Source organism: Solanum tuberosum, unplaced genomic scaffold, assembly GCF_000226075.1.
Source record: "Solanum tuberosum cultivar DM 1-3 516 R44 unplaced genomic scaffold, SolTub_3.0 scf00384, whole genome shotgun sequence".
Classification (NCBI taxonomy): Eukaryota; Viridiplantae; Streptophyta; class Magnoliopsida; order Solanales; family Solanaceae; genus Solanum; species Solanum tuberosum.
Window position 1 is genome coordinate 62,515 of NW_006239308.1, and position 24,076 is coordinate 86,590.

Consider the following 24,076-nt stretch of genomic DNA (forward strand, 5'->3'; position numbering starts at 1 on the left):
TGCATACAAACATATAATTAACTTGTGCTCCAAATATTTCTTTAGTCCAATCAAAATACAACTATCTAAGGTGTTTCTTAATAAAATAACATAAAATATGAGATGAGTGATTACACTAAAATATTCAATAAAAAATAATAATGAAATCATCATATAAAATAAATATTGCAAAGTCATAATGAAAATGATCATAATTCAAAAGTACTAAATCATGCTAAAATAAGTCTAATAAGTATTAGTTGCATGATTAAACATTAAAGAACAAATAAAATTAGATTATGTATTTTAAATATCTAAACCAATGTTTCTAAAGGACAAATATTAAACATTATTGTCATTTTTTGTATTGAGTTAATTTATTTTGTTAGCATAGTATTGATTTGATTTCGAATTGAGCTTTATTAGAGTTACTAATATCTATGGACTATAACCTTTATTGGACCATTCAAAATTCTAAGTTTCAAAAAAATTGAAAAATATGTTAAAAGATAAAAAATTATGAAAACGTATAAGTAATACTTAGAAATTACATCAAAGTAAATACTTTATTTATAAAATAAATTTTAAAATATATATATATATAATGTCAGGTTGGTTTGGTCTAGGGGTTGACTTTTTTTAGTTAAAATCAAACCAACCCAAGCATGGTCGGGTTTTTTTTCCCAATACCAAACCAAACCATTAGTCGGGTTTTAATTCGGTTTGACTCGGTTCGCGGTTTGATTCGATTTTCGATTCGATTTTGTACACCCTAGACATGTGAATAAATTTTATGATCTAACAAATTAAATATATCTGTAATATCAAACTTTATTTATTACTAGGTACTTTTAAAATATATGATGCGATCGTTTATTATTAACTTACGCAAGTGAGACTGCTTCAAATGATTTGTTGAAAAACAAGGTTATTAGCGTATATAAGACAAATAAAGTAATTTTTAATCAGGTACAGTGGTAATCGACTGTTTCACTCTTAATCAGAGGTTTCAGGTTCGATCCCTGAATAAAATCGTTTTGGAAGCGACACCTCTGAATGGGCCCTGCAGTGCACGATTCAGATTTAATCGGGATTCCAAACCCCAAATAGAAAACAAAAAAAACTATTTTTTGCAAAAAATAAAAGACAAAGGATCTGAACAGGTGGATGTAATAATGCATTAGCTTCTCTTCTAATTTTGCAGAAGTTGGACTTTTTATTTCTAAGGAATAAATAATATTTGCTTTGTCCTCAAATTTTGCAGAAGTTGGACTTTTTATTTCTAAGGAATAAATAATATTTGCTTTGTCCTCAAATTTTGCAGAAGTTGGACTTTTTATTTCTAAGGAATAAATAATATTTGCTTTGTCCTCAAATTTTGCAGAAGTTGGACTTTTTATTTCTAAGGAATAAATAATATTTGCTTTGTCCTCAAATTTTGCAGAAGTTGGACTTTTTATTTCTAAGGAATAAATAATATTTGCTTTGTCCTCATTTATATTACACACTGTTTAATTCTTTTACATTGTCTTAAAAAAGAATGACTGATTTTTATATTTGACAAATGTTTAAGGATATTGTTAATATTTTACTCATGTTGGATTCCATTTATTTGATAAAATTTTTATAGAGGTCTACTCTTCTATTTTTTTTTAAAATCATTTATTTTAATGATAGTCTTGAAATATTGCAAAGTCTTTTCAGATTTCTTAAGCTCTTGTCCAGTCAAACCGCATCACATAAATTAAGAGAAGGAGGAAGTATGTTGTCAATACAGAAAATTTTGTATTTCAACAAACAACCATTACACTCACTCCATCCATCTTTACTTATCCAATATTGACTTAACGCGCCACTTAAGGAGTAATAAATAAAATGACAATTTTATTATATCACAAATAACGAAGGACGGAGAGAATATTAGTATTACTTATTTTTCTATAGTGAGTTGGCCGAGAATTGGAAATAAATTAAAGAGGGGAGCAATTGTATAATTGAAGTTTGGCTGACATAAGAGATCTGAATTTTTTTTAAAAAAAATTATTAATTATTATTTTTACCCTCTCTAAGAGCTCTCAACCCCTTTTGCTCCCTTGGTGACTTGAACTTGCAACCTTCGGGTTGGAAGTAAGGGGTGCTTACCATCTGAGCAACTCCCTCTCGTCGAGATTTGAAAAATTCATATATTATTTAAAATTAAAATTTTGTGAGTGAAAAGATCACACAAGTTTTCCAGCTTCAAATTATCGCTCTAAGTTGAAGCAGGAAAAAAAACAAATATTGATTTACAAATAGTATTTCGATAATATTTGCAAATAATGTAGCATATCCAAACGGCAATAAGCTAAGTCAATGGGAAACAACAATAGTTGGGGTTGTCTTATTCTTTCCGTCTCCATTTTTATCTCTAATATTCACAATTCTCTCCATAAAATATCCTCTAACTTTGTCTCTAGTATTTGAAACCCGAGGTGGATTACAGATTTGTCCGAATTCAGTAGGTTTGATTGAAATTCATATTATCTTTAAAATTCTTTGAATATGTACAAATTATTAATTTAGAAGTCAGTAACATTAGAATTCAGAACCTATAAACTTCAAATTCTTACTCTACTTTCGTTAAAATACAAGGTATCTAGATTTCATCAAATATGTAGATTCCCTTGTTGTTGGCTTATGAGTTATAACTATATGTTTAAAAAAAAGGTCATAAACCTTTCTGATACCAAAAATTAAAAAATGGAGACCCTCAGCAACATAATTATAGCAACAATTAGTGTTGCAATTTTGTTGGTATATACATGGAAAGTGTTGAATTGGGCATGGTTTAGGCCAAAAAAATTGGAGAAGTTTCTTAGACAACAAGGCTTATGTGGGAATTCGTATAGGCTACTCCATGGAGACTTGAAAGAGTTCTCTAAGAGCATAAAGGAAGCACAATCAAAGCCTATTGATAATCTTTCAAATGATATAGCACCAAGAATCATTCCTTATTTTATTCAAACCATTAGTAAATATGGTAAGTTTTCTAAAATTAGAAGCAGATTCAGAATTTGAACTTTATGAGTTTAGATGCTATTGATTCCGCTAGACAATTGTGTTTTTTTGTGTTCAAGATTTAATGTGTATGTATTTAGTGTTAGGACCGAAATAATTAGGTGTAATGCGGAAGCTAGCAAAGCAAACATCGAAAGACCATGAGTAAGAAGACAAAACGAGAAATATACCAAAAGACATAAAGATTTAACGTGGTTCGGTCAAATCGACCTACATCCACAAAGGAGAATGAATCAATCCACTATATAAACACGAGAGTACAAAATATAGAGAGAAATAACCTCAACCAATTCACTCGGAATACATGGGAGGTTCACACAAGTGATAACGTATCAAACTTGTGTCCCACAAAATTCTCCCCCTAACCAAAAACTCTCAAAACCCTTAAGACTACATTGTGAATGATGATTAAGTTAGAAGGAACAAGTCTCTATTTATAGAGTCTTAAACCTTTTCCTACAAGAAAAGGACTAGCCAATCTTAAACCTTTTCCTACAAAAAAAAAGCTAGCCAATACTAAACCTTTTCCTAAAATGAAAACCTATTTATGGTAAGTAATTCAGGGCAAATAATACCCAATAAATCTGCCCCCCTGGCCTGAATTTCTGACAAAATAAATTTGTCCACCTTTTTCATATAATCTTCAACAGTTTGCTTCTCCTCTCCATAATCTCCTCCATCAAAATCTATGTCTCGACACAGAGAACCTCTCTAAAACAATTTCTCCAACATTTAGTTGATTTCTTAGCACGTATATAGGATTTGAGTCAAAACTAATGTCGGTTGAACTCATAGCTTATACTACTCTCCCAATTTATGTGTCATATATACTTTTCTTTTAAATCTGCCTCGAAAAACAATGTCGTACTTCTTTATTTAGAGACAATTTTAACTTCAAGTTTTCGGTCTTATGATCTTAATGATATTGATTTGTAGTCACACAAATGTGTATGACTTATTTTAGACCACAAGTTTCAAAACTCTTTCTTTCTTTCTCAAACTCATTGTCCAATCAACCAGGGGCGGAGCTAGTAAGGATTCACGGGGTTTGGAAAATTACACTATTTATACATGGTTAAAATTATTTTTCTGAACCCCTTCTACTTCTTCATGTGTTTACTTCTTCATATTTTGAACATGCTAATGAAAATCCTGGCTTTAAGTTGTGAATAGAATCTTGTGGACTCAAAAGGATTGTGTTTATATGCAGGGAAAAATTGTTTTGTATGGTTTGGGCCAAAACCAATGATACTAATAATGGAAAGTGAACAAATTAGAGAGATATTTGCTAAGAATTATGTTTATCAAAAGCCTCACCACAGCAATCCAGTGGCCAATTTGTTGGCTAGAGGCATAGCAAACTATGAAGAAGATAAATGGGTAAAACATAGGAAGATCTTAAAACCAGCTTTCCATATGGAGAAGTTGAAGGTTCTACTCTACCTTATATTGTCTACACACATTTTGTTTTTGGTAATAACTGAGCTGACTAAGTATTTACATCAAATCAATGAATGTCAGACACGTGTCTTTTGTACATTCATGATATGAAACCCGCGTGTTTAAAACTCCCCTAAATGGTCTAAAACCACTTCCTCCTAAGTACATCACACTCCACTCACAACCAGGGGTGGATACAACACTTGGATAGAAGATTCATCTGAACTCAACATTTTTCACGCAAAGCATAAATATTTTAAAAGCACAACAACTTTAGTTCTAAGAATCTTATAAGTCGAACCATCAAGTTCAAGTCTCGAATCTGGCTCTTGTCACGATGCAAGCAACACATATGCCATAAAGCTAAAAGACATATTTTGGTACAAGCATATGCAGGGGAAGATGTACTTCATTTGAACTCGTAACTTTTAGTCTACGCCTGAATTTATCTGTGTAGTACCAGCTGAAATAGTTGAAAATATCGAATTATGAACCTATAACATAAACAAAGTGATTGATTAAGTTGTTAGAACTCGAGTAATGAATCGATAGAATTAAAATCTTGTATCCGCTTATATAACTAATGGGATACATTTTTTCATGGATTAAGTTGTCAGAACTCGAGTAATGAATCGATAGAATTAAAATCTTGTATCCGCTTATATAACTAATGAGATACATTTTTTCTTTTGTTTTGCAAGTAGCTTATGTTGCCAGCTTTTTCCTTAAGCTGTGTTGAGATGCTAAAAGAATGGGCACAAATTGTCCCAGATGAAGGATCAAAAGAGTTGGAAATTTGGCCTCAATTTCAAAAATTAACAAGTGATATGATTTCGCGTACAGCATTTGGTAGTAGCTATGAAGAAGGAAGAAGAATATTTGAACTTCAAAAAGAACAAGCTGAGATTATTATGAAACAGTTCAATTCCATTTATATCCCAGGATCAAGGTACGTAATTACGACTAAAGTTATGGATCTGCATTATTCTTACTCGTTTAGAGTTATCTACATCGAGCACCAATTCAACTATTGTTAATAGAGGTGACAAATGAGCGGGTTGAGGTAAGGTCTGTATACACTCTACCCTCCTGAGGATCACTTTGTGGGGTGTCAATGGGTATGTTGTTGTTGTATGGTCCAACTTGTTTAAACTTGGACGAGTTGCCAAATAATAGATTGATCTTTGAGGTGTATGTAACCTTTTAGCTATGGATTCATATGAATTCAGTGTAAGGTTGAACTCGTAAAGTTTAAATTCTGAATCGACCTCTGCTTGATTTTGCACCTCTAGACTTTTTCTCAACTTACTAAATCTTTTAACATGTAGATTTTTGCCCACCAAAAGCAACAAGAAAATGAAAGAAACTGAAAAAGAAGTTCAAGAATCAATAAGGCGTCTCATTGACAACAGATTAAAGGCAAAAGAGGCAGGGCAGGAGTTTGGTGATGACTTATTAGGTACATTACTAGATTTTGTTATCTAGACATCAAGATTGGCAGGCAAAAGCCAGAGAGGAAGTTTTGCAAGCCTTTGGAAGTGATCAACCAGCTTTTGATGAGTTAAGTCGATTGAAAATCGCAAGTTCTTTCAACACAACTCATACATTGACACATGATATATTTAGGACTTGTTCTGTAGGTTCAACTAATGAACTAACTTCTCTCTTTTACATATACTAGTATCTGGAAGACTGGAACGTGCTTTGCACTTTTATTCCTTATTATTTTTATTTTAAAAAAAAAAATATTTATAAAGTTCAATTATAAAATAAGAAATGCAGAAATTAACAATTTTAATTCTGATTTAGTCTCTAATGATATGGATATGTCGATGAATAGCTACAGATCAAACAACTCAGTTTACAATGAATTTCTACTCGAAAAAATAATAAATACATGTAAAAGTCTTTGACGAAAGTAGCAAAGACATGAAGAAGAAATAAATTTAATTCTAGTTATTGCTGAAATCACAAATATAAAAGAATATTTTTCATTTTTTTTTTGTGCTTATATGAATTGCATTCTTCTTTTTTAATATACAGTACTATTCTTTAAATGAAAAAAGAAAAAAAACTAAAGAACATTATTCTCGGTGGTTAATATTTTCGAATATCTTTTGACCACTCTATTTGATCTTTGTTTCCATAAGATGCAAATTAATTATACGAACCAAAAGATTAACTTAAGAAATTGGGATAAATAGTTCTAATTTAAAGATAATCATTCTTTTTTCATATCAAGCACTATACCGCTAAACATACTAAGATTGAGGCTTAAACCACACATACATATATATATATATATATAAAAAAAAAAAGATATACCTGGAAAAAAAAATCTCTAGCAAAATGAAAATGACTAGAAGATGGGAGAAAGAAAACTTATTGTATACCTTTATAGAGTTTTGTAATGTAAAGAATATGAAAAGGTTGTGGGAGAAAATTATATAAACATTGATCAACAATAACTAAAAAAAATATGATTAGAAACGTTTTTGGATTGTAATCAAGGAGATTATGATTGTCCATCTTCGGTCTTTAAGTATTGAATTTAGTGTGAAGCATTAAGTGTTGTTGGAATGAGTTTAACTGGAGAAACAAAAAGGATCAATAATTAAAGCTCAACAAAAAATAGAAAATTGTTTAGCATTTTCTAATTTAAAAAATTAGTGAAGGGCATTTTAGTAATTCAACTTTGAACTCAAAACCTTCCCACTTTTAATATAATATGATATGATGAGAAAAATTGATATGCATACATATTATGTGATCACTCTCAATTCGAACTAACTGACTCTAGATCCTGGATACATATTATGTGATCACTCTCTCGATTCAGACTAACTGACTCTAGATCCTGGATTTAGTAAAAAATTTGATATGCGTGCATATTATGTGATCACTCTTAGCTTGGACTAACTGACTCTAGATCCTGGATTTAGTCCGTAAGGATAAGATCCATTATTTATATCAATTGGGATTTGGGACTAACTTACATATGTATAGAGATAGCAGGGAATTCATAAATTTCGTTAAATGTGTTTAAGATTTAATATATCCATAGAAACAATGGTGAAGCTAGACATAAGTATTTGAAATGTATTTTTCAGGTAACGATGATTTTGTACGAGTCCTTAAGACTTTATCCACCACTAGCAACTCGTATCAGGAGGACTAATGAAGAAACTAAATTAGGAAATTTGTATCTACCAAATGGATCATTGCTATTTATACCAACGATCTTATTGCATCACGACAAGGAAATATGGGGCGAAGATGCAGAGGAGTTCAAGCCAGAGAGATTCAAGGAAGGTGTTTTAAAGGCGACAAAGGGACAAATGATATTTTTTCCATTTGGAGCAGGACCACGAATATGCATTGGACATAACTTCGCGATGCTAGAAGCTAAAATGGCTGTAGCTTTGATTCTACAACGGTTCGTGTTTGAGCTCTCTCCATCTTATACACATGTTCCACATTGTATTGTAGCTTTGCAGCCTAAGTTTGGTGCTCCTTTACTTCTGCAGAGGCTCTAGTTTTGGGGACAAATGAACCTGGCCAGTTGTTTTGTAAGAAGCTGAATTTTATAGGTTCAATTGAACGTTTTACTATTTGTATATATGGTTGTGTAAAAATTGAACTGATCGATAAATCGAACAAAAAAAATGTTATTGATTTATTATTATTGAGTTATTGTGTTAACAGTTATTTAATGGTTTTATAAAAAAAAATATTCGGTTATCGGTTCGATATTGATTTTTTAATATTGAGTTACTGGGTTAACCGGTAACCCATTAAGAATATAATAATTTACTATTTTAATTTTTAGTAACTCATAAATATTAATATAATCACTATATTATACTATAACTATAAAGACCTTACACAATTAACACTAATTAACCCTAACCTCTGCATTTTCCTTTAGGTTTTAGTATTACTTTAGTCTTTATTATTGTAATTTAGTCTGATTTGCTTGTTTTGATGTATGCGTGTATAGCGTCAAGTTATTGGACAAGTCATATATTTGTTTTTGAAAATATTTTCTTATTGGTTAAATCGAAAATCGAACTGGTGAAAAATCAAAAACCAATAACAAATATCTTATTAATTTGATTATCAATTTAGCATATTTAAAAATCAAAAATCGATAATAGTTAAAAACCGAACCGGGATACTGATTAGGAATAAAGCGATTTTGTCGACTAAAGACTTGGCTTGCATCGTCCGGGCCCACCCCATTTATTATAAATTTATAATAGCAAAGAACTATTAATCATTTTTATATTATATAGTGTAGTTAGTAAAGAGAAAGCAAGTAAGAGAACCTCTTTCAATGGAGTTTTTATCATATATGAGATCAATGGAGATTTCTTACAACATAATTATAGCAACAATTAGTGTTGCAATTTTGTTGTTCTATACATGGAAAGTGTTGAATTGGGCATGGTTTGGGCCAAAAAAATTGGAAAATTGCTTAAGGCAAAGAGGTCTAAAAGGAAATCCATATAAGCTACTCTATGGAGATTTGAATGAGTTAACAAAAAGTATAGTAGAAGCAAAGTCTAAGCCTATCAATTTCTCTGATGATATAGCTCAAAGACTCATCCCTTTTTTCCTGAACTCCATCAACAAAAATGGTATGTTTTCTCTTCCTCCGCTCTGTTCTAATTTATGTGATGTTATTTAATTTGATACGGAGTTTAAGAAAAAAAAAATTAAATTGATTATTTAAAATAGGTCATAGATATTTATGTAACAATAAATATAGAGTTTTTTTTTTTTTTTTTAACTGACTAAAAAAAAGTGAGTCATATTTGATTGGGTGGAGGAAGTAATTAAAGAAGGGAAGTTAGTTGTCTTTTTTTTTTTTTTGTTTAATTTACTTTTGTTCTTTTATGTGGTCCTGATTTTAGGTCAATTATTTTTCTTTTTTTTGAGTATAGTGACAAAAAATCTTATCTTCACGATTATGTAAAAAGTATATATCAGATTGATATTAATCAAGACTTTGGGTAGATATTGAGATGAGCTTGTCTAACACACACAGCTGTAACCCAATATATATATATTGTAATTATCAGTGAGGTGTCGTTATCCACGTGTCAGTATCTATATTTAATTCGTCACTTTGTATCTATTGAACACTTCTACGACTTAAAATTGATACTTGTTTGACATTTTTTTTTATAATCAGTCAAAAGTATAAAACATATGTAATACACTCGTGGTGACGCGACGAATTAAATGATGACACGTGACATTTGAGTAGAAAATTTTGTCAGAAAATAAATTATTATGAAAAACTATTTTTAACCTACTCCCTCTATCCCTAATTACTTGTCCAGTTTTCCTTTTATAGTTATTCCTAATTACTCGTCCATTTTGACAAATCAAGAAAGAACAAATTCTTTTTACCTATTATACCCTCAATTAAATCACTAATTATTTTGAAAAATGTAGAACTTTTCATCCACTTCATAATTAATAGAAGTAAAATGGTAAACTTACTATGTCATTAATTATTTTTTTAATAGGTGTGTCAATTCAAAAGTGAACAAGTAATTAGGGACAACGGGAGTATTTAACTAATTTGTGAAATGCCTATTACTTGTTTGGTAAAGGGATAAGGGTCTGAAAAATACCCCAATTTTGATCGGATTTGCTGTTGCGATACTAAACTTTCATAAGGATCTATTACCTCCCTAGTTGGGGTATTTTTCAGACCCTTATCCTTTGGTAAAATGCCTGAATAAACTGTTTGATTTAATTTTTGAAATGCCTATTACCTGTTTGTTAAAATGTCTGAATGAACTGTTTGATTAAGTTGTGAAAGGCTTATTTCATGTTTACTTTCATTAGTGATTTTGTTGTCGAAAAAATGCCTAATTGAGTCGATAGCTTGGTTTTACAGTTATTTCCTGATGATTTTATTCTTTTCCATTCAGATTGCATATAATTCCTCTAAAAGAGATGCATAATAACATTAGGTACCATTAAAATCATTAGTAACATAAAGAAGATAGTCTAGTAAAAATGTCCTTCTCTGTTTCTTTCATTTGTTTCATCCTCTATTAAGCTAGCGTTACTCGCAGGAAAAAGTTCTTTCATCTGGCTAGGCCCCTACCCAATCGTGTTGATCACGAATCCTGAACATGTAAAGGAGATTTTCACAAAGAATTATGTGTATCTAAAGCAAACTCATCCCAATCCATTCACCAAGTTATTGGCTGAAGGTCTTGTAAGCCTTGAGGACGACAAATGGGCCAAACACAGAAAAATCATCAATCCTACCTTCCATGTCGAGAAGTTAAAGGTTAATACTTCTTTTTTTGTTTTTATTGAAGTTATCCGTTTATAACAAGTACTGCTGGTTTTTTCATTTGTTTTGTACAGCATATGCTGCCAGCATTTTACGTGTGTTGTAGTGAAATGATAAGCAAATGGGAGGAGATTGTTCCAAAGGGATCATCAACCGAGATCGATGTATGGCCAGACCTTCAAATGATGGCCAGCGAAGTCATTTCTCGCACAGCATTTGGGAGTAGCTATGAAGAAGGAAGAATAGTATTTGAACTTCAGAAGGAACAAGCTGAGCATGTAATGGAAGTAGCACGTTCAATTTATATACCTGGATCTAGGTACAATAATTTATTTATCATATTTCGACGTTTACCTTTCTTTGTCGTTACATAAGTACGATACAACAGAAGCTGTACTCTGCCTTTCTGCTAAAAGACTGTTCTTGTTTGATTTTGAATTTGTTTGTATAGGTTCTTGCCTACAAAAAGAAACAAAAGAATGCTGGAAATTGAAAAGGAAATTCAAACAACAATTAGGCGTATCATTGACAAAAGATTGAGGGCAATGGAAGGAGGGGAGACTAGTAAAGATGACTTATTAGGCATATTACTTGAATCCAATATGAGAGAAATTGAACAACACGGAAGCAAAGATTTCGGTATGACAACAATTGAAGTGGTTGAAGAGTGCAAGTTATTCTATTTTGCTGGACAAGAGACCACTTCAGTGTTGCTCGTCTGGACAATGATTTTGTTGTGCCTACATCCAGAGTGGCAAGTACATGCCAGAGAGGAGGTGTTGCAGGTATTTGGAAATGATAAACCAGATTTGGAAGGACTGGGTCGCTTGAAAATAGTAAGTACTGTTCACAAGTTCTTTTCGATAGTATGTTTTGTGTCCTCAATATAGTGATATCATAGGATCCCCGAAGTTGATAAAAAGTGAACCAAGAGCCCATTTTATAAATAGACAATTACATGTTTGGATAGAAGTATAAAAGTTGATTGTTTGGTAAAGAAGTGTTCATTAGTTTTCTGCCAAGAAATACTTATAAGTTTGTCAAAGCTTTTAGCAAACACCCCTAATTCTTCTGCCAACTTATGCAATACTTTTTCACAGGTGACCATGATCTTGTATGAGACGTTAAGGCTATTCCCCCCATTACCAACATTTGGTAGAACGAATAAACAAGAAGTGAAATTGGGAGGGCTAAATCTACCAGCTGGAGTGATACTCATAGTACCTACAATCTTAGTACATTATGATAAGGAAATATGGGGTGAAGACGCAAAGGAATTCAAACCAGAAAGATTTAGTGAAGGAGTGTCAAAAGCAACCAAAGGACAATTCTCGTTTAATCCCATTTGGAGGGGGGCCTCGAATTTGCATTGCACAAAACTTTGCGATGATGGAAGCAAAATGGCAATAGCAATGATACTACAAAGGTTCTCCTTTGAACTCTCTCCATCATATACACATGCTCCATTTGCAGTAGTGACTATTCATCCTCAGTATGGTGCTCCTCTGCTTATGCGCAAACTCTAATATGATATTTTACACCATTGGTGTTGTATGTTGACATTATCAAAATTTATTGGTCAACTATTCATAGGTCTTCTCTGATGAGCCTCATTTGGCCTCTTGGTGGAGCAGAAGTTTCTTCTTAAAGTTGTGTAGAACATATATATATATATTTCTATTGCACGTCTATGTTCATTTTGGTTTGTCCATATGTAAGAATCAACCAAAATAAACTACTGCTATGTTTCTAAAGTGTTCTGTACTTTCTTATTTTCTTTGGCCTGTATATACTTACCTCTTCATTTGTGTCTTAACCTCTATATACCATGAAACATACTTGATAGTTTGAGACATAAATAGACATCTTAATCTGGCGTCAGTTGAAATTTAACACTCCCAAGTTTGACGATGCATATCTAGATACCATCAAAATTTATGTGTCACGTTAGCGTCGAATGTCCACTAGACACACAGGTAATGAGTTGAGGTGTCTAGATGTACATTTTCAAAATTAAAGTATTTCAAGATAGTTGTTTATCTATGTAGTATGCCACGTTAAGTTCTTTTTATTTTCTTTGGGCCATAACCTTATTATTCAATTTGGGTCTCTAAACTAGTACTAACATATTTTGATGGAATCAAGAGAGGTCACAAATCACAATCACACAACTACTTTTGTTTTGTTTTTATAAGTAAACGAGCCATTTAAACAATATATTTATCTTTTTAACTAAATAGTATATATTACGTAGATGCCCTATCTTTAGTTTAGTATTTTCAGATCATTAGTACACAAGTTGTATATAAAATATATTGAAAAAGGTTGAAAAATAACAAAGATAGGATGGAAACTAGGACAAATGAAATAATAAAATAAAGACATAATTGGGATAATGTAAGGCAGGGTTTGTCCTATTGGTTGGACAGGACCAGAGACAGGACAGAATTATGAAAAAAAAATACTTACTAAACAGGCATAACAGGAGGGGTAAAAATTTTTCATTAATTTCTCATCGACGTTCGATATTTATATTAGAGCTTCAATTAATATACATCCATATTGCAATCTATGTCAAACTTTGAGATCTCAAATTAAAGACAGAGAATTCTTATTTATCCATTAAATTCTTGATAACGATGAATGGGCTAAAACCTGAGCAGATTAAGATTTTATTTGGACATGATTTAAAATCAGATTGAATTGAAATTTTGATTTCATTAGTTGTATGTTTTTCTTAATAGAAAATCCCACAAATTATGAAAACTATATATATAAAAAAAATAAAACAAATCAATTCTTATGCAATCTTATAGAATGAGCCATGAAGAGCTTACTTTCATTCTCTGTGTTCTCAGAGAAATTTGCTTGATTCTGCTCGTCCTTTTGCTTAGTCCAACAATATGTTTCAGTATGACCAGACTTCTTGCAATACTGGCACTGAAAGTCACTCTTGGGATGTCGAGTGTCAATTGAATTGACTTCTGCCTCTACCGCGGCCTCGACCTCGGCCACGAAATCTGCCTCTTTCTCTACCTCTACCTCTGTCAGACGACTCCTCTTTCACCTGGAATGCTTTTTCTTCAATTTTCTCATGAGACTTGTTTATCCCATCTTCATGAGTTAATAAAGAACCCATTAATTCATCAAATGAATAATCAGATAAATCCTTGGATTCTTCAATAGCAGCAACCACATGCTCAAATTTTTTTGTTAAAGATCTCAACACCTTTGGCACAACAATTTCATCACTAATATTCTCCCCATATGACTTCATGAGATTAACAATGGAAGAAACTCTAGACATATAATCTTGAACAGATTCATTACTTTTCATAAGTAAAGTTTCAAAATCACGACGCAAAGTTTGTAATTTTACAGCAATTACCTTCTTATCTCCCATATACTCTTGTTGCAGAATTTCCCAAGCTTCGTGAGAAGTCTCTGCTGCTGAAATTTGCGGAAAGATATCATCATGAAGGGCTTGTTGAATCAGGAACAGCAACTTCGAGTCTTTCTTGCGATTCTCCCGTAGCCGTTGTGCGTGGCCTTCATCCGGATCTGCAAATTCACTCTCCACCAAGTCCCACAACTCTTGAGACTTGAAGAGAGTCTTCATCTTAAGACTCCAAAAATGATAATTCATCCCTTTGAAAATTGGAAGATGTTGGGAGTTACTGTTAGAGTTTGCTGCCATTGTTTCTCTGGTTTGTTATTTCTGGGGCAAAATTTTTATATGTCGTTACTCTTAAAACTGGCTCTGATACCAGATTTGTTGGATGAAAAAGGCAAAAATAAATGAAAGAGTTTGAGAGACAGAAGGTTTCTTTTACTGCAAAACTTTCTTGCTTAAAAACCAAAACTCCTATTGCCCTTTTATAGGCTTACAATTAACTACTAAAGCTAAAATAAAGCAACACACAAATAATGGAAAACATGAAAAAGTGGTAAACATGGTCCACTACAATAAGAATATAATTTCATTGACTAAGTAAAACATAAACCCACTAATCCTAGAAAATAGACCCACAGACTGATTTCTGCAAACTAATTATTTTTGAAGGATTAGTCAACAAAGGTTATATCCACCCAAGAACGCTTCGTTCAAATTTCAAAATACACCTTTTTCAACTCAAAAATCCCGCCCAAATGACATCCTAGAGCTTGAACCTCTTCTATAAATATTTCCTCTGTTTTTAGTCATAGGGGGATTTTTTTTTTGGGTGAGAAAAGTGGGCAGATTTTTTGAGTTGAAAATTTTCTAAACTAAGGCATATAGAATAGCTTAAGCAAGTGGTTATAAAAATCCATACAAAATATATCCGAAAGAGGAGAAAAGAGTTAATTTTCAGGGCTTCATCTCTTCTAGTTTGTTCGTCGTTGCTCCCCTAAGTTTACTCGAGTTCGAGTTACCGCCTGGTTTTCTCGTTTGCTGTCCGTAATTCGATTTTGTGGTTGAAAGATCGTTGCTCAGCTCATTTGCCGTCCCCATTTCGCTGCATTAAAAAAGGTACCAGTTTTCTCGACTTTTCTCGTCCTTTCTATTTCAAAAAAAGGGATATTTTTGGGAAGTTTGTATTATTACTGATGGTCGCCGAGTTCTTAGTATATCTAAACACCTTATTTATGACGTTTTTTAGTTATTCTATTGTCTGCCAATGAGTGTTGTTTTCATTCCTGTTTGTTCTGCCAATTAGCTATTTTCCCCTCTTTTTTCTATGTAACAATAAACAGCTACAAAGATAATTTGATGGAGATTTTGTCCAACATAATTATCAACAATTAGTGTTTCAATTTTGTTGGTATATACATGGAGAGTGTTGAATTGGGCATGGTTTAGGCCAAAAAAATTGGAGAATATCTTAAGGCAAAGAGGTCTAAAAGGAAATCCATATAAGTTACTCTATGGAGATTTGAATGAATTCACAAAAAGTATAGTTGAAGCAAAGTCTAAGCCTATCAATTTATCTGATGATATAGCTCAAAGACTCATCCCTTTTTCCTCAACTCCATCAACAAAAATGGTATATGTTTCTTTTATTGATTCAGTTGGAAAGTAAACACTGCAACTTTGAGTATGCACATCTAAACACTTCAACTTGTCTCTATTATGTGATGATCATTTAGACACGTGTAATATTTATGTGTTACACTAGCGTTGGGTGTCTATAAGACACAGTGGAGACGAATTGAAGCGTTTAGTTGCTAGTTGAGACTAAGTTGAGGTGTCTAGATTTGAACCTCAAAGTTGGAGTGCTTATTTGTCAACTGAAATCAAATTTGAGTGTTTGTTTATGTATTATGCCTTCTTCTTTTTTCTAATCGGAAACAGATTACTCGCAGGTAAAAGTTCTTTTGTGTGGCTAGGCCCATATCCAACAGTGTTGATCACAGATCCTGAACATGTAAAAGAGATTTTCACAAAGAATTATGTGTATGTAATGCAGCGTCATGCCAATCCAATGACCAAGTTATTGGCTGATGGTCTATCAATCATTGATGGAGACAAATGGGCCAAACACAGAAAAATCATCAATCCCGTGTTCCATGTTGAGAAGTTAAAGGTTCTACTTTATTACTCCTTCCGTTATATTTTATGTTGTGGTCTTAAGCTAAAGATGTGTATAATATAATATCATTTGAATCTTGTGGTCTAAACATTCCATGTAGGATATATTATATAGAAAGAAACGTTCTTTGTTAAAGAAACTTAGAAGGGAATTATAACAAGCACTTGCTTGTTTTTACATTTACAGCATATGCTGCCAGCATTTTATGTGAGTTGTAGTGAAATGCTAAGCAAATGGGAGGAAATTGTTCCAAAGGGAACATCATTAGAACTCGATGTATGGCCAGACCTTCAAATAATGTCCAGTGAAGTCATATGTCGTACATCATTTGGGAGTAGCTATGAAGAAGGAAGAACAGTATTTGAACTTCAGAACGAACAAGCTGAGTATGTAATCAGAATAGCATGTTCAATTCATATACCAGGATCAAGGTACAACAATTTATGTACATCACATTTCCACGTTCGACACTTTCTTTTGTGCTTGCAAAATCTCTCTGTAATTAAATATGAAAAATCTGATCCTTAACAATTTTTCTACTGAAAGACTTTTCTTGTAATTTGAATAACTTTGTTTATATAGGTTCTTGCCTACTAAAATGAACAGAAGAATGCTGAAAATTGAAAAGGAAATACAAACGACAATTAGGCGTATCATTGACAAAAGATTGAGAGCAATCGAAGGAGGGGAGACTAGTAAAGATGACTTATTGGGCATATTACTTGAATCCAATATGAAAGAAATTGAACTTCATGGTAGAAAAGATTTTGGAATGACTATATCAGACGTGGTAGACGAGTGCAAACTATTCTATTTTGCTGGACAAGAGACCACTTCAGTGTTACTCGTATGGACAATGATTTTGCTCTGCTTACATCCAGAGTGGCAAGTACGTGCCAGAGAGGAGGTGTTGCACGTCTTTGGAAATAATAAACCAGATTTAGAAGGACTAAATCGCTTGAAAATTGTAAGTACTTTTCGCAAGTTCTTTTCTTCCAATCTTTTAATGAGTACGTTTTATGTCCTCAATATAGTTATTCGATAGGACTGTCGAGACAAGAAGTGGACTTGGAGCCTGATTGGCTTAACTAATTGAGATTAGTTAATATACATTAAGTGTTGGAAACCATTTTTATGTGTTGAATTTGACTTATAGTGTTTTATTTTAGGTAACGATGATCTTGTACGAGACGTTAAGGCTATTCCCTCCATTGCCATCATCTGGTAGAAGGACTGAAGAGAAAGTGAAATTGGGGGAGCTAAATCTACCAGCTGGAGTGCAACTCATTATACCCGCAATCCTAGTACATTATGATAAGGAGATATGGGGTGAAGACGCAAAGGAATTCAAACCAGAAAGATTCAGTGAAGGAGTGTCAAAGGCAACAAAAGGACAAGTCTCGTTTATCCCATTTAGTTGGGGACCGCGTGTTTGCATCGGACAAAACTTTGCAATGATGGAAGCAAAAATGGCGATAGCAATGATACTACAAAAGTTCTCCTTTGAACTCTCACCATCATATACACATGCTCCATTTGCAATAGTGACTATTCATCCTCAGTATGGCGCTCCTCTGCTTATGCGCAAACTTTAAGATGATATTTTACGACATTGGTGTTGTACGTTGATCTACATGCATCATTTAAATGATCAATATACTAAATTGTTGCGAGATCGCAGAAGTCATGTTTTGAATTTAAACATTAACTGCAGTAGTTTGGTTGATGTTATCAAAGTTTTTTAGCTTCTGATATGGTTTGTGCTCCATTTCAAATCTCCTATTTTTCCTTGTATGTTTAACATTTTGGTGGAGGACAATAGTTCCTTTAATTGCATTTTTTTTTCAAATGGGTTGATTTTTATTTGTTTTTTTTTCCTTCGCAGTCGAGTTTATGTTTAGTGGGACATAAGTTCTTTTAGGGTGCAGAGCATAACTTGTGAGATATGTAGTCATGATTTCAAATCAACATTTGAAGATGCAATTTGGGATCATGATTTGAAATCAAATCCCAAATTCTTCAAAAAGCATGATTTTGGGATTCCAAATAGTGCTTTCAATTTATTTATTTTTTAAAAAATGTAAAACTTGACCCATGAATTTATATTTTGTAAAAGAAAAAAGACCAACCATTTTAAATTATTCAAAAAAAAATTCATTCTCAGCATGGAGAGATTGTCCGTGCCATGTGAAGGGATAATATTAAAAAATAACTAGGCACTACTATTATTGACTAGTGAATCTTTATAAAATTATGTGTATTTGCAATTTATAATCACAAACATTTATTTATTAAAAGAATATGGAGATATGTGATTTATTAATATTACGCCTTAGGATATTTCGATATCTTATTTATGAACTTTGGTTTGCTCGTTTGGTAAGATTGTATAAGAATTGATGAAAGTCCGATAGTTTTCACAACTTATTGAATTTTCGTGTTTACGAGGGAAAAAAAACAAGGTAAGAAATTCAAAATCATGGAAAAGTCTTGCCCCTCGTACACGCACTAGTCTATATTTTGTCAATCAATCATCCTATAAAAGTCCACAAATTTGACCAATTGGAACAAACACCTTTATTAGTTGTGGAAAATTCATCAAATACATACCCCATCTTGTCGTTGATATAATAGAAAGGCATAATACATATAAATTATCTTTAACTTGGTCTCAATAGATAGTGAATCACTTTAATTTTGAAAATGCATATCTAGACATCACAAGTCGTTCACAACTTCCTTTAGCCCTTAAAGGGCTAAGGAGAGGGTGCCCTCGCATCATCGTTGCTCGCTCGGCCTCGGCATCGACATGCCTATTCTGAACATGTGAGTTCACACCGCACCATCCTATCAATTTTTTTCCTTCTTCTGCATACACGTATTTTCTTACAAACCAAGTACTTCGTTGGAATTTTCTCCTTAAAGTAGAGTCATTGTGTGATTTCGTTGCTGTCTTTTGAGTTCGCTGAAATTATTAAAGTGTGAGGTACCACTACTTCTTTAATAGGTATGATTTTGTTGCTAAAGTGTGAGGTATCTCTACTTCTTTAATATGTATGATGATTTCGTTGCTGACTTTTGAGTTTGCTGAAGTTATTGAAGTGTGAGGTACCACTACTTTTTTAATAGGTATATCCATTTTATCCTGGGAGGCAATAATCCACAACCTCGGGTACATTGAGTGGATTAAATTTCTTAAGAACACATAGTGAATTATGTGCTGGCTCGAATAATGTAATTTTGGGAGGAGTTCCATACTTTTGTCCCTAGAAAGTGTGATGCTAGGTTGGGGTCTGGTGAACCAACTGGTCGCTCAATAGAAAATTCAAAAGAAAAAAGTGTCTATAAAAAACCAAAGGCATAAATGTTTGTATATGAGTATAGGACGAAGCTCCTCCACAAATTTGACCAATTGGGACAAACCTCTTTGTTGTCAATTATGACGGTCAAAAATATAATTATGGAGATTTGAAAGAGCTCACAAATAAACTCAATGAAGCCAAATCTAAGCCTATCAATTTCTCTGATGATGTACCTCAGTCCTCAAAGGCTCATCCCTTTTTTCTGTGACTCCATCAACAAAATGGTAACTACAACAATCTAGTTTTTAATTTTTTTTTTCATTACTTATTTTTCTTCCTTGCCTAATCTGATATCATGTCTGCATAATCATATTCTTTTCATGGACCAATCACATATTTTTTTTTATATAAGACATGAATCCATCAGGATCTTTTCCTGATCTGATATCATGTTTAAATGTGTGATCATGCAAAACAAGAATAAGCATTCTAATCCATTCGCGAAGTTATTGGTTCGAGGTCTCGTTACCCTTGAGGAACAGAAATGGGCTAAATATAGAAAAATCATCAATCCCGCCTTCCATTTTGAGAAACTAAAGGTTATATATACTATTATAATTTTTGTTTTTGTGTATAGCTCGTAAATAGACTGACCTTAGTGATCATGAGTGAAATTAACCCGTCTACATAACAGCATATGGTTCCAGCATTTTATCAGAGTTGTAGTGAAATGCTAAGCAAATGGGAGGAGGCTGTTCCAAAGGAAACATCAGTCGAGCTCGATGTATGGCCACACTTTCAACTAATGACCGGTGAAGTCATTTCTCGAACTGCATTTGGGAGTAGCTATGAAGAAGGGAGAATAGTATTTGAACTTCAGAAAGAACAAGCTGAGTATGTAATGGAACAAGTTTTTTCGATTTATATACCAGGATCGAGGTACGTACAATTTTAAAGTATTTGATCAAATTTCTACTTCATAGCATAGAGAATTTACTTGGATTTTTGTTATAAGGTTCTTGCCTAGTAAGAAGAAGAAAAGAATGCTGGAAATCGAAAAGGAAATTCAAACGACAATTAGGCGTATCATTGACAAAAGATTGATGGCGATGCAAGCAGGGGAGACTAATAATGAAGATTTATTAGGCATATTACTTGAATCCAATACGAAAGAAATTGAACAACACGGAAGCAAAGATTTCGGATTGACAACAATAGAAGTGATTGAAGAGTGCAAGTTATTCTATTTTGCTGGACAAGATACCACTTCAGTGTTGCTCGTATGGACAACGATATTACTATGCCTACATCCAGAGTGGCAAGTACGTGCAAGAGAGGAGGTTTTGAATGTATTCGGAAATGAAAAACCAGATTTTGAAGGACTAAGTCGTCTCAAAATTGTAAGTAGTTTTCAGAATTTCTCATAAGTGAAATAATTCTACTGTCAACTTATGCAATACATGTTTGTTTTCCTTAGGTGACAATGATCTTGTACGAGACGTTAAGGTTGTTCCCCCCAGCACCGATATATGGTAGAAGGAACAAAGATGAAGTCAAATTGGGTGAGCTGAGTCTGCCAGCTGAAGTACTACTCGTTATACCCGCAATCTTAGTACATTATAACAAGGAATTATGGGGTGAAGACGCGAAGGAATTCAAACCTGAAAGATTCAGTGAAGGAGTGTCAAAGGCAACAAATGGACAAGTCTCGTTTATTCCATTTGGTTGGGGACCCCGAATTTGCATTGGACAAAACTTTGCAATGATGGAAGCAAAGATGGCAATAACAATGATACTACAAAAGTTCTCCTTTGAACTCTCACCATCATATACACATGCTCCAGTTGCAGTAGTGTCTATTCATCCTCAGTATGGTGCTCCTCTGCTTATGCGCAAACTTTAAAAATGTTGTAGTTTAGTTAACCATATTGAAAATGTTAAACTTTTTCTTCAGTGTGTGTTTTAGATCTTCAACATTTTATGGTGTTTAGCTTTCATCTAGTCTTGTGAAGAGTGATTTCTATATATGTAACTCAATAGGTTGAACAACCTTGAACCAATTTACAAGTCTCCATACCTGTAACAGAGATGCACTTGAAAGCACGCATGCAATTAATATTGTTCATTGGACAAACAATAGTATCAGCCCAATATGAGATCTCATCAGTAGAAATATATATCATTCTCAAACACCAATATGCACATTGGTCTGTTGACACATTTTGATGCTCCATTATCCCTTCAACAGTTAAATTTTTATCACCCCATGCACCAAGTGGTTCTATTTGGGATGAAGGTTTTACACTCAACGTAGGCATGTTCTTAGCTCCCAACGCACATACATCAACTAAAACTTGCCATCCATTGTCCTGTGACAAACTCAGCCAAAAATAAGGAAATACAGAGAGTCCTTTTGCTGTCATCTACCTCCTTTTTGTAGATTGAGTATTACCTTTCAAGTGAGCATCATAAAAGTAATTAAGAAGTAGAGAAATAGTAACAATAAATTCCAGCAATAGGTGTGTGCCAATGGTTTCCATAAGACCATTTCGGTGCATAATTTTGGAACTGATTCCTGGATCCCATACACAATTAACCTTCACCATTCCACCAAGTTTAACCATGAACAGATTCTCACCGGGATCGACTGGAAAGAGACTTTCATCATGTCTTATTCCCTCATTAAATTTTACATGTTTAACATCATTCCTCACATCATTCGATTGTATTTCTCTCTTTGAAACATCATCAAGTATTGTGGACTTCATGAGAATTATGTCAACATATATGTTGTTAGATGCCACCAAATCAATTTTCTGTCTAGACAAGACACTATAAAGAGAGTTGACATCAAAATACCTCCTTGGTAGGGCGTGTGTGGAATGTGCAGCCGACACTATAGATTCTTGACCACCAAAAGAAATCAGTAAACATTCTCTGTCTTTAAAGTGAAATTGCTGAATAGTATTTGTTTCTTTGGGTGTTTCGGCGAGCACCCTAACCAGTAACGATGTGGACATAACATTGAATACCTTGCAAGCTTTATCCGACATTGCGTCGAATAGTTGGTTCATCTTTGAATTGCCTGATTCCATAGCTAGGATGTAGCGCGACATCTTGAGAAACCAATTGTGAGAAGCCCCTTCCCAAGCTATTTTTGAGTTATCCCCGCTGCTATAGTAACTTGAGCACCTAATGGCAAAAATTAGGATGCTGCTACCTTGAGCCCCAATAATAGGACGATAACCATTCTTATCAAATTCTGTTGCAGATACATGATGGCCATACTTCGTAAGCCTGAACACGAATGGAATAAACGGAGAAACATGCTGCCCAGTGTCAAACCAATGACAAGTGGGTAAGCCATCTGTCACACTCTCACACATTGCTAGGTCCCCAAAATCGGCCAATGACGACTGATTGAATACGAATGGAAAAAACTCAGCAATCGCAGCAACGTTATCATGAGGGATAAGGGAGACGTATCCATCAACTCATATTGGTTCATCAAAATCAGAACTCAAAATCTCATGAGAAATTTTTTTTGTCTGTCACAACAAGCTGCAAATTTGCAAATTGGCATTGTAGGTCGAACTCATTTCGCTGGAGACTTCCATCAAACACTATGTCTGTTTTAGTTTCGAGACATTCACCTTCCTCGACCAGGGGCGGCTCAACAGATGTCGTGGCCTGCAAAGGAATTTGCAACCCCACTAAATTATCCGCTACCAAGTCCAAAGCCATGTCAAATTCATGGACTTGAGCCTTCAAGTTGGTGAGAACTTTCATCAAACACCTGGTCTGCATGGATCTCCCATGACAAAAGTTGTCCAAGCAAAAAGGAGGTTTATGTCGATCAAAGTGTCAAACGTCTCAGGATGTACCTCAAAATTATTTGCAATGCTTGATTGTCCATCACCCAAAGCAGAGGCGATCTCTTCGCTAACCCTCGTAGTAGCACTGTCAATTGCATCTTCTATTGCAACCTCTTGAACTATTGTTGGTGACAAGCCCGTGATATTGGAAATACTAGAATTTGAGATATGGGTGTTGTCAAGTTGCTTAGACATAACTGAAAAACTGTCATGCACCTTCTGTAGCAAAGTAAGAATAGTCGTGATTTGCGTATGTGCAACAGCAAACTCAAGGGTGGTTCATGCTCGAAAGCACAAAGATAACTTTTCCTTAAAATGCTTCCAATCCTAAAATTATTTGTTGCGATACATCCAATGGAACCAGTCAAGTGCTTCACCATCGAGATAGAGGAAAGGAAGAGGTAGCCAGTCATTCTCCGGGAAGCCAAGGTAAGCGAAGTATCATTCGGCCCGAAAGATCCAGTCATCTAGATTACCCGTGCCAGTGAATCGATCTAAACCCACCACCGCCATTAGAGTAAGAACATGAAA

The 24,076-nt window shown here is 33.6% G+C and overlaps 4 protein-coding genes and 1 pseudogene across 4 annotated transcripts; 4 read left to right on the plus strand and 1 right to left on the minus strand.

Annotated features, from left to right (window-relative positions):
• Positions 1-4,293: 4,293 nt before the first annotated feature.
• Positions 4,294-8,012, plus strand: LOC107057829 (cytochrome P450 CYP72A219-like). Its single transcript, XM_015302849.1, has 4 exons — positions 4,294-4,467; positions 5,181-5,425; positions 5,805-5,952; positions 7,587-8,012. Exons 1-4 carry the CDS (start codon positions 4,294-4,296, stop codon positions 8,010-8,012), a joined length of 993 nt encoding a protein of 330 aa, XP_015158335.1.
• Positions 8,013-8,778: 766 nt separating this feature from the next.
• LOC102580923 (cytochrome P450 CYP72A219-like) lies at positions 8,779-12,586 on the plus strand (annotated as a pseudogene).
• A 1,180-nt stretch (positions 12,587-13,766) lies between these two features.
• LOC107057830 (uncharacterized) lies at positions 13,767-14,417 on the minus strand. The gene has a single exon (XM_015302850.1). It carries the CDS (start codon positions 14,415-14,417, stop codon positions 13,767-13,769), a length of 651 nt encoding a protein of 216 aa, XP_015158336.1.
• A 15-nt stretch (positions 14,418-14,432) lies between these two features.
• Positions 14,433-18,120, plus strand: LOC102580578 (cytochrome P450 CYP72A219-like). The gene is made up of 6 exons (XM_015302851.1): positions 14,433-14,505; positions 15,192-15,308; positions 16,142-16,362; positions 16,555-16,799; positions 16,951-17,335; positions 17,538-18,120. The coding sequence occupies exons 1-6, from the start codon at positions 14,433-14,435 to the stop codon at positions 17,961-17,963; spliced, it is 1,467 nt and encodes a 488-aa protein (XP_015158337.1). The 3' UTR covers positions 17,964-18,120.
• A 2,017-nt stretch (positions 18,121-20,137) lies between these two features.
• LOC107057831 (cytochrome P450 CYP72A219-like) lies at positions 20,138-21,730 on the plus strand. The gene is made up of 4 exons (XM_015302852.1): positions 20,138-20,269; positions 20,365-20,609; positions 20,686-21,070; positions 21,148-21,730. The coding sequence occupies exons 1-4, from the start codon at positions 20,138-20,140 to the stop codon at positions 21,571-21,573; spliced, it is 1,188 nt and encodes a 395-aa protein (XP_015158338.1). The 3' UTR covers positions 21,574-21,730.
• Positions 21,731-24,076: the final 2,346 nt, after the last annotated feature.